The following is a 16,509-nucleotide window of genomic DNA, read 5'->3' as shown; positions in this document are numbered from 1 at the left end:
GTGGGTGTGAAGTTGGATAGCTACTATTTTTCAAGAATTTTGGAGATAAAGGGCAAGTTAGAAATGGGGCGAAAATTATTGAAATTAGTAGGATCACAACCAGGTTTTTAATATTGGGGTTATAGCAGCAGTTTTGAAAGATGAGGGAATAATACCAGTAGTAAGAGAAGAGTGAATGATGGCAGAAATAAGAGGGACTAGAGAGGGAGGCAGGCTTTAACCAAAACTGTAGGCAGGGGGTCCAGCTGACAAGTAGATGACTTGGATTTGCAGATGAGATCTGAGATTTCAGAGGAAGTGGGAAGCTGGAAAGAAGAGAAAGAGTGAATAGGTGAGTGTAGTTCAGAAGAAATACAGAAAGGATCTGGACCAAGGTGCTGATGTATCTTTTGGATTTTCTCATTGAAAAAGACATAAGAGAATTACAGAAGGCAGTTGAGTGAAGGTGAGATGGTAAAGAGTCTGGAGGTTGTGTAACATTATTAAGTAAAGAAAACAAAGACTTGGTGTTACCTGTATTACTAGTAATTAACTGAGTGTAATAATTAGATTTGGTTTGAGCTATACAATCCTTGTAGTAGAGTAGATGATTTTTATACATCTCTTTGTGGACAAAGAGTCTGTTTTTTTTAAACAACCTTTCAAGTTGCCTGCCTTTAGCTTTCAGAAGCGAAGTTCAGGCTAAACCAGGGGCAGAAAAGGAAAAGAAACAGATCTGTTTTTTAGCAGAGCCAGAGAATTAAGAATACCATTAAGACAAGTGTCATAATATGAGACCAGTTCTATGGGAGAGGATAAATTATAAAAGTCCATTTGCAATCAATTCTAGAAGACAGCAAATTCAAGTTGATATTCTTAATGTTACGAAAGGCTATGAGACGTGGAAGCTTAGGAACAGAAAAGGTAAGTTTAGCGTTGAATGAGAGGAGAAAGTGGTCGGTTATAGTGAGTTCATCTGCTGTAAGATCAAAAGGAACAACACCAGAGCAGCAAATCAGGTCCAAGATATGTCCTTTACAATGGATAGGAACATCAGTGTGCTGCTGGTATCCAAAACTCTCAGGCAAGATAAAAAGTCTCTAGTGAGAGGGATATTGATATTGTCCAGATGTATATTAAAATCCCCCAGCAGAATTATATTTGGAGTAATTACAGATAGATTGGTAAGGAAGGTAGCAAGATCATTCAAAAAATTGTTGTTAGACTTAGGAGGACGGTAGACAGTTGCAATGATGGTTGCAACTGGCCCAGACAGTTGACACACAGTCGATTCAAAAGAGCTAACAGCAGGACTTTCCACTTCTCGCGATAAATTATCGCGACACGTCCTCCACGGCCAGATGCACGGGGTTGACAAGTGTAAACAAACCCCGGGGGGGTGCATTCATTAAGTTGTGAAAAGTCTTGAGGTTGCTGCCAAGTCTCAGTTAAACAGAGAAAGTCAAACTTACGGTCAATGAGGAGATCCTGAATGAGATGTCCCTTGCTCGTAAGTGAGCGGATGTTCAATAGACCAAAGCTGACAATGTTGCTGTCGCATTTGACAGTGGTGTTAGTCGACCGAGCTAAGCTGGCCAACACGCTATGGTCAGCGTTCCTATCTGTGTTATGTGGAGGGTGCGAAAATCAGACCAAAAAGAGTTCATTCCTTTCGAGGCGTCCGTTCGGAATCTCCGGCGGGACCCACGATGGATGTATCTCCGACGAGGGAGAAGTATGACGTCCGGGTAGAAATATAGCACCGACAGCAGAGGCCCAGACTGGAGAAGACGCAGTCGAAGCAGCTCAGCAGCTGGGTACTGGAGGAGGCCAGTCGCAGGTTGGATAGCGAGCGACAGAAGACTCCAAACAAACATTAACCAAGCAAAAATCCTACCAGTCCACGTTGTAGGCGAGGAGGCCGCAGGCAGCTCAGGCGTCAGAGAATAAATCGGTAAGTTTCAAACGAAACGGAGGTTAGGCTGAAGCATCAAAATCACTGGTCTAGCAAAATCAATATTCTAGTTACCGGCGAGCAGCGACGACCAGTCCTGCCAGCGTTCGCTCAAACCGGAAGTTGCAATATAAAACCAAATGTGTTGGGGACAATTGGTGTCACAAGTTTTTGTGATTCCTCAGGTGGGTTTCATGGCTTTATAAGATACCTTGGATTACTTCTACCCTTTGGAGTCTGTAGGTGCCATTGTTCAACATGAAGGCAAGAGCTGTGCTGATGAAAGTCCAAGAAGCCACTATGAGACAGAAGAACAAGAATAAAACAATTGGAGACATCAGGAAAAACTTAGGATGACCAAAATCAACTGTCTGGAATATCATGAAGATGAAAGAACACACTGGTGGGCTCAGTAATCACAAAGGGGCTGGTAGGCCAAGGAAGACCTCCACTGATGATCACAGAAGAATTCTCAGTATGGTTAAAAAAAAAGGTCCAAATGTCTGTCTGACAGATCATACACACTCTTCAGGAGGCCAAAATGTGTGTGTGTCAGAGATGACTATCAGCAGAAGACTTCATGAGCAGAAACACAGAGGACACACTGCAAGATGAACACCACAAAGACAGGATGGCCAGATTACAGTTTGTGAAAAAGGACTTAAAGAAGCCTGTAGAATTCTGGGTAAAGGTCTTATGGACAGACGAGACAAAGATGAACCTCATTAGAGTGATAGCAAGAGCAAAGTATGGAGAAGAAGAGGAATTACCATGGGATCCAAAGCAGACCACCTCATCTGTCAAACATGGTGCTGGGGTTCTTATGTCTTGGACATGTATGGCTGCCGCAGGTCCTGCCATTGCTGTGTCCAAACGTTATGGTGCCCTGAAATGCGGGGAACTGGTAGAAAAGTATCTAATCACAGGTCTGAATTGTTTGATTTGTAATTGTAAACTGAGGAGCAGAGGAGTAAATCAAGGAATAATGTGTTTTTGTCCCAAACATTACGAAGGGTACTGTGATTATATGTTTTATTAAGGTTAAAGGTGGTGGTTACGTTCTTTCTGGTCAGATCCTTTTCAGTTTTAGGGCATTTTCCAAAGGGGCAGTCGTAACACCGCTGTCCACAAAACTGTGATGAAAACGGTGGCATGTGGAGAGCATCAAGTCAGCCCTCATGTGGGTTTTAGTGTTACGTCTTCAGCTTCTTGTGCTCCAAACCCTTTATGTTAGAAATCACTAGCAGTAATGGAACACAATTCTTTGAATGTTAGGTCTGAGGATGATGAGACTTGTAGCAGGATTTCTACAGTAGAGTCATTCATTTGTTCATTATGTTACTATCCAAACAACAAGCCATGGATTATTAAAGAACTGAAAAGTCTCCTGAATGAGAAAAAGAGAAGAGCTTTCAAGTCTAATGACAAAGAGGTTTTGAAGGACGTATACCGTGTGCTAAAGAAAATGATGAGTGAAGGAAAGGAATCTTACAAAGTTAGAATAGAAAACAAACTCCCTCAGAATAACACAAAGGATGTCTGAAGTGGACTGGGCATAATTACAGTGGGATGCAAAAGTTTGGGCAACCTTGTTAATAGTCATTATTTTCCTGTATAAATCGTTGGTTGTTACGATAAAAAATGTCAGTTAAATATATCATACAGGAGACACACACAGTGATATTTGAGAAGTGAAATGAAGTTTATTGGATTTACAGAAAGTGTGCAGTAATTGTTCAAACAAAATCAGGCAGGTGCATAAATTTGGGCACCACAAAAAAAAATGAAATCAATATTTAGTAGATCCGCCTTTTGCAGAAATTACAGCCTCTAAATGCTTCCTGTAGGTTCCAATGAGAGTCTGGATTGTGGTTGAAGGTATTTTGGACCATTCCTCTTTACAAAACATCTCTAGTTCATTCAGGTTTGATGGCTTCCGAGCATGGACAGCTCTCTTTAACTCACACCACAGATTTTCAATTATATTCAGGTCTGGGGACCGAGATGGCCATTCCAGAACGTTCTACTTGTTCCTCTGCATGAATGCCTTAGTGGATTTTGAGCAGTGTTTTCGCGTCGTTGTCTTGTTGAAAGATCCAGCCCCGGCGCAGCTTTAGCTTTGTCACTGATTCCTGGACATTGGTCTCCAGAATCTGCTGATACTGAGTGGAATCCATGCATCCCTCAACTTTGACAAGATTCCCAGTCCCTGCACTGGCCACACAGCCCCACAGCATGATGGAACCACCACCATATTTTACTGTAGGTAGCAGGTGTTTTTCTTGGAATGCTGTGTTCTTTTTCCTCCATGCATAACACCCTTGTTATGCCCAAATAACTCAATTTTAGTTTCATCAGTCCACAGCACCTTATTCCAAAATGAAGCTGGCTTGTCCAAATGTGCTTGAGCAGACCTCAAGCGGCTCTGTTTGTGCTTCCTCTTCATCACTCTGCATACAGCATCTCCTTGTGTAAAGTGCGCGAATGGTTGAGCGATGCACAGTGACTCCATCTGCTGCAAGATGATGTTGTAGGTCTTTGGTGCTGGTCTGTGGGTTGACTCTGACTGTTCTCACCATTCGTCGCTTCTGTCTATCCGAAATCTTTCTTGGTCTGCCACTTCGAGTCTTAACTTGAACTGAGCCTGTGGTCTTCCATTTCCTCAATATGTTCCTAACGGTGGAAACAGACAGCTTAAATCTCTGGGACAGCTTTCTGTATCCTTCCCCTAAACCATGATGGTGAACAATCTTTGTCTTCAGGTCATTTGAGAGTTGTTTTGTGACCCCCATGTTGCTACTCTTCAGAGAAAATTAAAGGAGGAGGGAAACTTACATTTGACCCCCCTTAAATACTCGGATTCACCTGTGTATGTAGGTCAGGGGTCACTGAGCTTACCAAGCCAATTGGAGTTCCAATAATTAGTTCTAAAAGTTTGGGAATCAATAAAATGACAACGGTGCCCATATTTATGCACCTGCCTGATTTTGTTTGAACAATTATTGCACACTTTCTGTAAATCCAATAAACTTCATTTCACTTCTCAAATATCACTGTGTGTGTCTCCTATATGATATATTTAACTGACATTTTTTATCGTAACAACCAACGATTTATACAGGAAAATAATGACTATTAACAAGGTTGCCCAAACTTTTGCATCCCACTGTACTGGACTCAAGCAATCCAAGGCTCAGGTGCCAGAACTTGATGTGGACAAAGCTAGCACCCTGAACCAATTTTGTAACAGATTTCCCCTCCCAATTCCATCTTCTTCCAATGACCAGTCTCCCCACATAATCCCTACATCATTAATAATTCCCACCACGTCAACTGGAATGGCCAGTGACAAGCCCACCTGTGATCATCAGTGTGGTCAGACCAAGAAAGGAGACAACTGTGGAAGCCAAACACAGGAAAAGCCATGGGACCAGGTGGAGTCAGTCCTTGAGTTCTTAAGGCCTCTGCTGACCAGCTTTGTGGTGTCCTCTGTCACCTGATCAATCTGTCACTAAGGCTTCAGGAAGTGTCACTGCTGTGTAAGCCATCCTGTGTTGTTTCTGAATCTTCACCTAATCACTACAGGCCAGTGGCACATCTCACATCATGAAGACCTTTGAGAGAATGGAGCTGGACTATATGAGTCCTCTTGTGGTAGACCTCCTGGACCCACAGCAGTTGTCCTATAGGAGTGGAGGATACAATCAACTCTCTTCTCCAAAAGGCTTATTCTCACTTGGACAAAGATGGCAGCACTGTGAGGATTCTGTAGTTTGATTTTTCCAGTGCCTTCCGTACCATCCAGCCGTCCATGTTTAGGGGTAAACTCAGAGATATGTATGTGGACGAGCCTGTGGTGTCCTGATAATAGACCTTCTGTCAGGCAGACACAGGACTATGTCTCAGATACGGATGTGAGCACCACAAGGAGCAGGCCTGTCTTCTTTTCTCTTCACTCTGTACAATTCAGACTACAAATATCACAGCCGGTCTTGTCACTTGTAGAAATTCTCTGATAATTCTGCACTTATGGGGGGTATTGATAAGGGGGGATGAGACAGAGGACAGGAGTCAGGTGGAGAAGTTTGTTTCTTGGAGCAACGAGAATTGTCTGCATCTTAACAGCAGCAAAACCAAGGAACTGCTTGTTGACTTTTGATGCACCCAAAGAGCCTCTGTGTCTGGTCTCTTTTCAGGGAGTGGACATAGCGGTGGTCCACTCCTACAAGTACTTGAGTTCCATATTAATGACAAGTTGAACTGGGCTCACAACACAAAGAAAACTATAGTATATAAGAAAGGGCAGGGTGGGCTCATTTCTTAGGAGACTTCATTCCTTTTATGTGGGAAGTAACATCCTTCATATCTTCTATAATTCTGTGATGGCCAGTGCGATTATCTACGCTGTGCTGGGCTGGTAACATCACATCAAGAGAGGCCCAGCAAATCAACAAACTGATTAGAAGGGCAGGCTCAGTTATAGGACACAATCTGGACCCTCTGGAACTTGTAGAGGGGGAGAGAATTAAAACACAACTGAGTGTCATTATGGGCAATGCTGCACATCCACTCTGTGACACACAAACACTGAGAACTGTCATCCAACAAAATTATTCAGCAGAAGTGCATCAAGAAACACTACAGGGGCTCCTTTATGCCCTCAGCAATACACCTGCATAATGCAGCACTGCGGTCAAGTGGGGAGTATCCACTGGTACAGCGCACTTGCACCACCCACCACACAATGAAACAGCTCGGGATCCTAATTGGCAACCCCCCAGTCATGTGGTTGAGTCCCACCCTCCAGAAATGTCCATCTATCTGCCATAGCCAGGTGTAATGAGGGTGTCTCCTTGGCCTGGCCCAGCCACTCAGGTCATGGACAATGAGCTGGATCACCTTAAAGGAGTCACACCACATGGCTGTAGTGCCGTAACTGACGCTCCCTCACAATGCAGGTAATGTGCAAAGTCAAACCAGCAGTGCCCAAGGATTCTCTGAAGAGACAAAGCACTGTCCGGTCTTCGTCTCAGGTCACCGGATAGCGTCCATGTCTCACAACCATATAGCAAGACAGGAAGCACAAGGACTCTGAAGTCTTGAACCTTTGTACTTTTGCATAGATATCAGGAGCGCTCCCTATATCTATGTGACAGCGGAGTCAGAAGTTTTCTTTTTTTTAATTTTGGTTTTTTAGTTTGAGTGTGAATATATTTATTTATTTAATGATCTGTTTATGTATTTCTTTATTTTCCACTGAGGACAAATAAAGTATCTATCTATCTATCTATCTATCTATCTATCTATTGTGATGGACAGCCGAGTTAACACTGCCTCCCTCAAAAAGCTAGATGGCAGCTCCCCTGGAGTGTAGCCGTGCCCCAGATTCCCACAGAGCATCCTGGGACTTGGAGTTCGGTTTCTCAGCCCTGTTGGGTGCTATGGATGCCGCCAGAGGGTGCTGTGAAAGGTCGTGGGGAGTCATGCTTCCCTTATAGTCTGGAAGTACTAGGAAGTCATGAGGATGGAAGCCCCAAAGTACTTTCAGGCTGATCAAAGACCTGGAATTCTCCATCTGAGCTGGAAGTGCTGGCAAGTCACAAGGGAGAAAGATCAGAAGCACTTCCAGGTCAAGGACTATTTAGAGGACTGCTGTGAACCCAGCAAACAAGCTGGAGTCGGGTGGAGGTGGAAAAAGCTGGCTGGGAGGTGTGGAGGAGAAAGAGAAAGGAAAAAAAAATAGCGTAATTGTTTATTACTTATGGCTGTGGTGGTAGAGAGCTCTGTGACGAAAAGAAAAGGAATAAAAAGTGTTCTTGGTGCTTTTACCTCGTGCTTTCAGTGTCTGTGTCTTGGGTTAGAGGAGCGACAGTGCCCTCTAGTGCTACACTATCTATCTATCTATCTATTATATAGTGCCTTTCACATCTATCTACCTATCTGTCTATTATATAGTGCCTTTCACATCTATCTATCTATCTATTACATAGTGCCTTTCACATCTATCTTCTATTATATAGTGCCTTTCACATCTATCTACCTATCTGTCTATTATATAGTGCTTTTCACATCCATCTATCTATCTATTATATAGTGCCTTTCACATCTATCTATCTATCTACCTGTCTGTCTATCATATAGTGCCTTTCACATCTATCTATCTATCTATCTATCTATTATATAGTGCCTTTCACATCTATCTATCTATTCATCCTTCTTCGGTCCCAAATATTTCAAGGAAGATGATGTTGAAATAAAAAAGTAAAATCCTACCAATGACTTTAACACATGCAGACCCCTTCTGAGGGACATCTTCTCCCGTGGGCTGTGCCGGCGTGACTCTGATTTCGATGGGGTTGTGTGGTCTCATCCGCTCCGCACTAAAAGCATTCGTGGTCACCAGGCAGTCAGGTGTCTTTGCCGTCACCTCTGCACAGATGTTACTCATCACTTGTGAAGCCGCTGCATTAGGATCCAATACACTTCTTCGTAGCTCATAACTATATATAAAGTAAAGCAAAGAATAAGCTTGAGAGAAGAACTGAATTCAGTGAGGTAGAGTCATGTTCCCTACATTGATGCATTTCCAGAGTCTCTGATTTGAACACTCGTCCGTACTTCTTCTCTTTCTCCAGACTCACTCATTACAGTGTGCGGCTGAAGCCTCATTAGGTGCAAGGCAGGGACCAACAGTGAATGGCAGGGAAAACTGAATTTGCAGCCAAAAAATAAGCATTTTGTCTCACAAAACAAATTCATGAAAGAAATCTGCATTTTGCTACTAGTGAAATGTGTGCCTTTGAGACAAGAAGAAAGGCATTTAGCTCCTGTCTGGAAACAGTTATATGAATCAGTTCTGCATGTGTCTGCCTGTCATTAAGTATTAAAATAAAGATCTCTAGTGATAAAAATCACCCGATTCATTCATTTTTTGTCACGTATTGATAGTTTGTTAAGATGCCAGATTTAATCTAATAGCACAATTGCAATCCTGAAGGTGTATCTGAGACAGAAAAGGAACACGAAGCTCCACGGCACCCGGAGTTTGCATACCCTCAACCTCTTATGCACGAATCAAGAAACAGGTAAGGGCCGACGCCAGGTAACGGCGGAGTTGTGCAGTTTGTGGTGCAGGTTCCCGTGCAGGAACATTTTCCTACAAAAATAACACGGTAATGTGCTTTGGCGTGTCTTCGTGTGGAAAATATGCAACCTGTCGCATGATTAAAAAATGGATTGCACTAACAAGAGTGATAAATAGATCTGCTTTTCCTGGTGTGTGACAGATTACATGCATTACGCAGCTGCTGAAAAGAAAACAGGTAAACACAGAAGTGTGAACGAATCTTTTGGAAGCACCTTGTTTTCCACCTTCCTAAAAAATTTCTTTGGGAAAAGTTTGAAGGAGATCAGTCCAGTGGATTGAGACATGAATTTTAAAATGAGTACATCACGAACATTGGGACACATTTGGAAACTTGTTAAATCTCCTAGAAACATTAGGAAGTTCTTCTTTACACAGAGAACCATAGATGCTACCAAGTAGTGAGGTAGACAATAAGACTTTTGGGACTTTCAAAACTCGACTTGATGTTATTTTGGAGGACTTAAGTGGATAGGACTGGTGAGCTCTTTTGGACTGAATGGCCTGTTCTCGTCTGGGTTGTTCTAATGTTCCAATAGTGATTTTACGTGAAGCTCTTTCCACTTCCTAAGATAACGGCAATGCCCATTACACTGTAGATCAGTCTCCAGGGCTGTCTTAACATATGGGCACAATGGGCACTGGCCAAGAACCCCAGGAGCATTGCGGCCCACAATGTTTCGGATGCCAACGTATGTTTCTGTTTCACAATCAAAACAAGACGCCTAGCGGACTACGTTGCCCAGGGTAAGACGAGCCCTTTGACAGTCTCAGGTGTCCTGACAGTTCTTACCAAGTCAAGCACTAATTGAAGTGGACGCCAAGTCTCATTACTGAAATGACCAAGAACGCCCCGGCTGCCGTTTGGTCAGCTAACTCGTAACTCACCTTTGCAGGGACTCGGGGCAGCTGTGCACATGTCTGAGACTGGGACTGTCAGTCCCCACAACCATTGCAGGGTCCAGGTTCTCACAACTGGAATTGGTTAAGTGTTCTTTGTGTTTAAGGTTCGTCAGGCTTCCATGTTGGTCAGAGTTGTCTTCTGGAGGAGATTTCTTATGCCTGGTGCCCTGGGTCATGTCCTTGAAGCCTGCACCTTCTTTACTGCCCACGGTTTTCTCGGTTGTCTTCCTCGGTTCTGTTAAACCATCTTTATCATGCATTGCTGGGTTGGTTGCGCCCTCACATCGCTGTTTTGTGGTGAGCACCTTCATCTCTTTCTGTGTGCCAACTTGTCCAGAAGTCCGTGCCTCTGTATTGCTGAAGAGGACACCTTGGGTTCCTTTACAAGCTGATGATTTGCACTCCACATCATTAGGCAAAGAGGCCTCTTGGGTCACATGTGTTTTAGAGTGAGTGGCCATCTGGGTACGTTCATCTGTAAAGAGAAGACATTGATTGATTAGTAGGGCTGTGCGACATCTTAAACGCTACCATCGATGATGTATGATACCATTGGCGGGGTGTTGGGTTGTGGGGGCGTGCGTTTTAGGGGGTTTTGTTGTCTGACTGTTTGCTGCAACCCTCCACATGTAGGGGTATTCATAACGTTATTAAGATGATTCAAAGACGACTTGCTCCAAGCTCATTTAAAACTGCTACAAATCGCCATGTTGTATTGGTAATTATTAGATTAGATTTGCCTCGTCGTAAAATGGAATTGAATACAGTAAATATCTACAGTTGAAGTTTGAAGTTTCCATACAGTTAGGGTGAATTCTTTAAAACTCACTTCATAACCCTCCACAGATTTTATACTAACAAGCTATAAATTTGGCATATTGTATAAGACGTCTACTTTGTGCAGGGCGGAAGTCATTTTTTCCAACGATGTCCGCAGACCTCAGAGGATTTCACTTTTTCTTGACTATATCACAATTCCAGTGGGTCGCAAGTTTACATACACTTTGTTAACTGTCTCTTTAAACAGCTTGGAAAATTCCAGAAAATGACGTCAACCCTTTAGGCAGTCAGACAATTAGCTTCTGACAGCCAATTAGCCTCATTGGAGTCAACATGTGGATGTCTGTTAAGGCCGACCATCAAACTCACTTCCTCTTGATTTGACGTACTGGAAAATTCAAAAGAAATCAGCCAAGACCTCACAAAAAACACGGACCTGCACAAATTCATCCTTGGGAACAATTTCCAAATGCCTGAAGGTTTCACATTCATCTGTACAAACAATAATATGTAAGTATAAACACCACAAAACCACAGAGCCGTCCCACTGTGTCTCCTAGAGAAGAACAGAGTTTGGCACAAAAGTGCAAATCAATCCCAGTACAACAGCAGAAGACCCTGTGAAGATGTTGGAGGACACAAGTAGACAAGTATCGATATCCACAGTAAAACAAGTCCGATATCAACATTACCTGAAAGGCTGCTCAGCAACGAAGAAGCCACTGAACCAAAGCCGCCATAAAAAAGCCAGAGTGCAGTTTGTAATGCCAGATGGGGGCAAAGATCTCACCTTCTGGAGAAACAAACTCTGGTCTGCTGAGCCCAAGATCAAACTGTTTGGCCATAATAGCCATCGCTATGCTTGGAGGAAAAAGGGGGAGGCTTGCAAGACAAAGAACATCATCTCAACCGTCAACCCTGGGGGTGGAAGTATCATGTTTTGTGGGCTGCAAGAAGGACTGGTGTTCTTCACAAAATAGATGGTATCAGGACCAGGGAAAATGATGGAGATCTACTGCAGCAACATCTCAAGAGCTCAGCAAGGAAGTTGAAGCTCATTCGCAAAGGGGTCATCCAAATGGACAAAGAGACCTCCAAAGTTGTGGCAAAATGGCTTAAGGACAACAAGGCCAAGGAATTAGAGTGGCCATCACAAAGTCCTGAGCTCACTCTGATTGAACTGAAAAAGCGTCTGGAACAAAGAAGCCTATGAACCTGTCCCAGTGACACCAGTTCCGTCTGGAGGAGTAGGCCCAAATTCCAGCAACTCATTAGAAGAAGCTCATGAAAGGCGACCCACAGCGTCTACAATTTAAAGACAATGCGACCAAATATGAACAAAGTATATGGAAACTTGTGACCCACTGAAATTATGAAATAGTCAATAAAACGTGAAATCCTCCGAGGTCTGTGAACATCGTTGGAAAAAATGGCTTTTGCCCTGTGCAAAGTAGACGTCCTAAACGATATGCCAAATTTATAGTTTGTTAGTATAAAATCAGTGGAGGGTTATAAAGTGAGTTTTAAAGAATTCACCCAAAGTTGATGTAAGCCTCGGACTTGAGCTGTACCAACAAGAAACTAGAAGGGCTCTTTTGGTTCAGAAACTTGAAATTACTAATTACTTTTACTCGCTCAAATGACACGTCCTCGATCATCCTGTTTCTACCATCCTATGAGTGAAAAAAGTGACCTGGCATGCATTATAGAAAAAAAATGTACTTTGCGTTTGACTGTGACTTGTTTATAATGCAGAAATGTAGTGTTTGTGTGCAAATAACACGTTGCAGGAAGCGCATAAAGCTGAGTGTTGATTGGTATTTCGAGCATCCAATGTACGACGTGTATGCAGGACGACAACGGCACTAACTTTTTAAAGATCTGTAAGGCACTGCTTTGATTTATAGCGTAATCAGTTTATTTCAGACTAGCAGAATACCCGCGCTTCGCAGCGGAGAAGAAGTGTGTTAAAGAAGTTATGAAAAAGAAAAGGAAACATTTTAAAAATAACATAACATTTGCGTTCTACTCGTTTGCATAAGCACAGTCCTTCACCAGCAATTATTTAATGTTAGCTCAGACCCGGCACTTAAAGGTTTCTGTCGCACTTTTGCTGAGTTTGTGCCAAACACTATTCTATCTCTGACCATCTCCTCTTCGTTTGCATAAGCACATCTTCATGAAATTTGGTAGGTGGCTTCCCTGCGCTAACCGAAACCAATGTACGTACTTATTTTGGTGGTATGACATCACTGTCAGCCGCCATATTGAACTTTCCAACGTCACTAATTCTCCAACTTCCCGTGTAGATAGAAGGCTGAAATTTGGCAGGCTCATTCCTTACAGCTTACTTACAAAAGTTAGGCAGGTTTCATTTCGAAATTCAACACGTAACGGTCATAACAGTTGACAACGTTCACCATGTTGAACTTTCTTATTTATGGCCCCATCTTCACGAAATTTGGTAGGTGGTTTCCCTGCGCTAACCAAAACCGATGTACGTACTTATTTCAGTGGTATGATGCCACTGTCGGCCGCCATATTGAAGTTTTCAACGGTCTTTGTTACTTATGGGCCCATCTTCAAGAAATTTGGTACGCAGGTTCCCAACGCTAACTTAATCCTACTTATGTACATATATACGTCCATAGCCTGCAGCTCGGTCACAGTGTGAGACGGCATTGGGTCCCCCATCCCAACGCCTCCCACGTTGTTGGCTGCCTGCCTAATATAAGGCCGTCCATCGCTCAGGTCTCTACATTCCCTTCCTTGCTTCGTCACGGGATTCATGTCTCCCTGCTGATAACTGCAGCCTTTTTATTTATTCCACAGCTTCTCCACTGTTTTATTGTTCATTTATTACGATTATAGTTATTGTGTAGGTATTTTAGACTTAGTTTACATTGTTCAGGTACCCATTTCCTTTATCGTTCCAACCGTACCCCCATTACCATGTCTATCGAGGTGATCACCATCGATCAAAGAACTGTCACTTACCAAGTGGTTTCCAAGCCCGGAGATGGCACCTACCTTTTCCATTCTCTTTGTTACATATTGCATGGCCATATCAGGCTCACTCTTGATATCCGGAGGAACATTGTGTCTTATGTATTGAATGACTGGGACAGGTTCAAGGTGTGGACTGATGACGGTACAGGAGATGATTATACTACACAGGAGCACTAGAAGATTGAAATGCTTAAGCCCTTCACCTATGGTTCTGCATGTGAGTTGATGGCTGCCGCTGAATTGTTCGGTTGTCGCCTTCAAGTGTACCGAAATGGCCAAATATTTTACACCTTTTGACAACCGCCAATGTCTCTTAAACATCTTAGATTCACAGGTGACGATTTCAGTAGTGGACACTTTGATGTTTATGAATGTTTAAACTCTCAAAGGCTGGATGTGATTTGATCGATGAAACCGGTTGTGTGCTTACAACTCTTGACAGATGCCAAATGTCACTTCAACACAAGTCCTGCAAATACTGTCGTCACTGAAATAAACCATGAAACTCAAACCGATTATGACAGCAGCAATCCAAGCTGTGAGATTTGAAACAAGATTACTGTTCACATGGCCAACTGTACGTTACATGCTCAAGAGTAAGCTCAGCACACAGTATGGTCATATTACAACTGGAGGGCCGAACTCACAATGTGGTATACAAAGAGATCCTTAACAAATAATTAGTGGTATATTATCCCTCAGTTTAAAAAGGTTTAATTTTCTTCTTAATAAAAATAAAGGCAGTACTTCGCCACTGCGAAGCGCAGGTATTTTGCTAGTATTGTAATAATCTTATAGTGGCAATAGAATTAAATCAACTTAATAATCTTCTTCTTCTTCTTTCAGATGCTCCCGTTAGGGGTTGCCACAGCGGATCATCTGTCTGCATATGGATTTGGCAAAATTTTACACCGGATGAACCCTCCCCATTTATCCGGGCTTTATTAATATTAATTTAATTGACTTTTTTTTTCCGTCATCAAAAATTTTGCATGTAAAAACTCATTACTACACCACAAAACAAAAATGAATCTCTCAAGTTGTGTTTTTTTTTTATTATATTTTTCTCAAGCGATTTAAAAAAAAACTTTCCTCCCGGAAAATGCCAGGAATTTCAGCCAGTAATAGAAATAAAAGCAAAAAGAACAGTCAGTCAGTCAGTCATTGACACCCACTGCACGCCCAACCTACCTGGAAAGGGGTCTCTCTTTGAACTGCCTTTCCCGAGGTTTCTTCCATTTTTCCCTACAAGGTTTTTATTGGGAGTTTTTCCTTGTCTTCTCAGAGAGTCAAGGCTGGGGGGCTGTCAAAATAAACTGTATTGTATTGTATTGTAAACTGTATATGCTAACACAGGGTTTCGGGGGGTCTGCTGGAGCCAATCCCAGGCAGCACAGGGCGCAAGGCAGGAACAAATTCCTGTACCACAGTAGAAAACAGAACAATACAATCAAATAACAATAAGGGTAAAAAGGTAGCAACAAACATCAAAGACAGGAGGCGGTAGCAGTGGTGAAGTATGTAGGAGTATGTTTGAGAAGAGTTTTAAATTGTCATTGAGTCCAGCTGGCGGATGTACGAGTTGAGGAGCACTACGAGAACACTCTCACTCCCATAGCACAGAGTTTGATGTGTGGTACAGTAGAGCTGCAGAGAAGAATCTGAGGGAGCGAGAAGAAGTAGAAGTCTATAGGGGACCAGGACTGTGAAGAGCTTTAAATGTTAAAGTAGTATTTTGAATTGTATGCAGTAGGAGACAAGGAGGCAGTGAAGTTGCAGAGAATAGCTATAATAAGTGGAGTGGACTCGGGGCCATTGCTGGGCCAGGATGCCTCTGCAATGGAAGGACCAGGTTAGAGAGCTTGCTCAGGGCATTATCGTCCCCAGAATGCTAGATGTCCCCACGGACTCCCCAGAGGGCTTCATGGGAGATGGAGTTTGGTAACAGGCCTGTTGGGTCCTGTGGGTGCTACCAGGTGGGTGCTGTAGAAATCGCAATGCAGTGTTTCCGCCACACTTGCTGGAAGGAGACTACGGGACACAGAGAGCACTTCCAGGCGAGGTGCCCTTAGCGGGGTGCGGGGTGCAGGGCCTCGGGTTAATCAATCCCATGTGGGGCCGGTTATGTCAAATGTTGTTACTGGTATGTCTGGACTGCGCCCAAATTTAATAAAAATAATGTTAACATACACCGGATTTTCTCATTACAGTATTCAGCTAAATTTTTGCAAGATAACACGCGGACTTGATCAAAATATAATGATATAATCTACTTAAAAAAGGGCAATTCATAATTCATGGGAACACGCGGACCTCAAAAGCGGGACCCCCTTAGGCACAGGGCCTGGGGTGGTAGCCCCCACTTGCCACCCTCAAACTCCACTCTTGCTTCCAGGTGCTCTATACAAGGAGTCGCTTCACTCCATTCTGGGAGCCAGAGTCGGGAAGAAGAGGGACGAAGCTTGCCGGAAGGAGAAGGAGTGGAGGTGGAAGGAGAGAGAGAGAGAGAGAGAGAGAAAAAGAAAGAAGAGAAGGTAAAGTGCTTTGTGTTTATTATGCTTGTGTACTTTGCTGTGCAGGTGGGACAAGGAGTGAAAATGTAAAAAACGTGCATTGCTGAACTTTCATCCTGCATCTGTATGTGTCGGGTTTGAGGAGCTGACACAAGTGCAGCACACAACACACTTCTCTTCAGACTTGCGGGGTGCTTTTTCCTCGCTCCCCAGGGGACAGGACAGTA

At 43.2% G+C, this 16,509-nt stretch overlaps 1 protein-coding gene across 3 annotated transcripts in view; it reads right to left on the bottom strand.

Moving 5' to 3' along the window:
- LOC120538383 (myosin light chain kinase family member 4-like) overlaps positions 1-16,509 on the bottom strand; it is a 75,016-nt gene that overhangs the window by 46,049 nt on the left and 12,458 nt on the right. For all 3 annotated transcript variants that reach the window (XM_039767878.1, XM_039767879.1, XM_039767880.1), the window contains 2 exons: positions 9,966-10,455; positions 8,207-8,433 (listed from right to left, as the gene is read on the bottom strand). In XM_039767878.1, coding sequence (XP_039623812.1) covers positions 8,207-8,433; positions 9,966-10,455 — 717 coding nt within the window. The remainder of the gene's footprint in view (positions 1-8,206; positions 8,434-9,965; positions 10,456-16,509) is intronic.

Source organism: Polypterus senegalus, chromosome 10, assembly GCF_016835505.1.
Source record: "Polypterus senegalus isolate Bchr_013 chromosome 10, ASM1683550v1, whole genome shotgun sequence".
NCBI classification, from domain to species: Eukaryota; Metazoa; Chordata; class Cladistia; order Polypteriformes; family Polypteridae; genus Polypterus; species Polypterus senegalus.
Note: the sequence above shows the minus strand (reverse complement) of the source record. Positions and strands in the feature narration are given on the sequence as shown.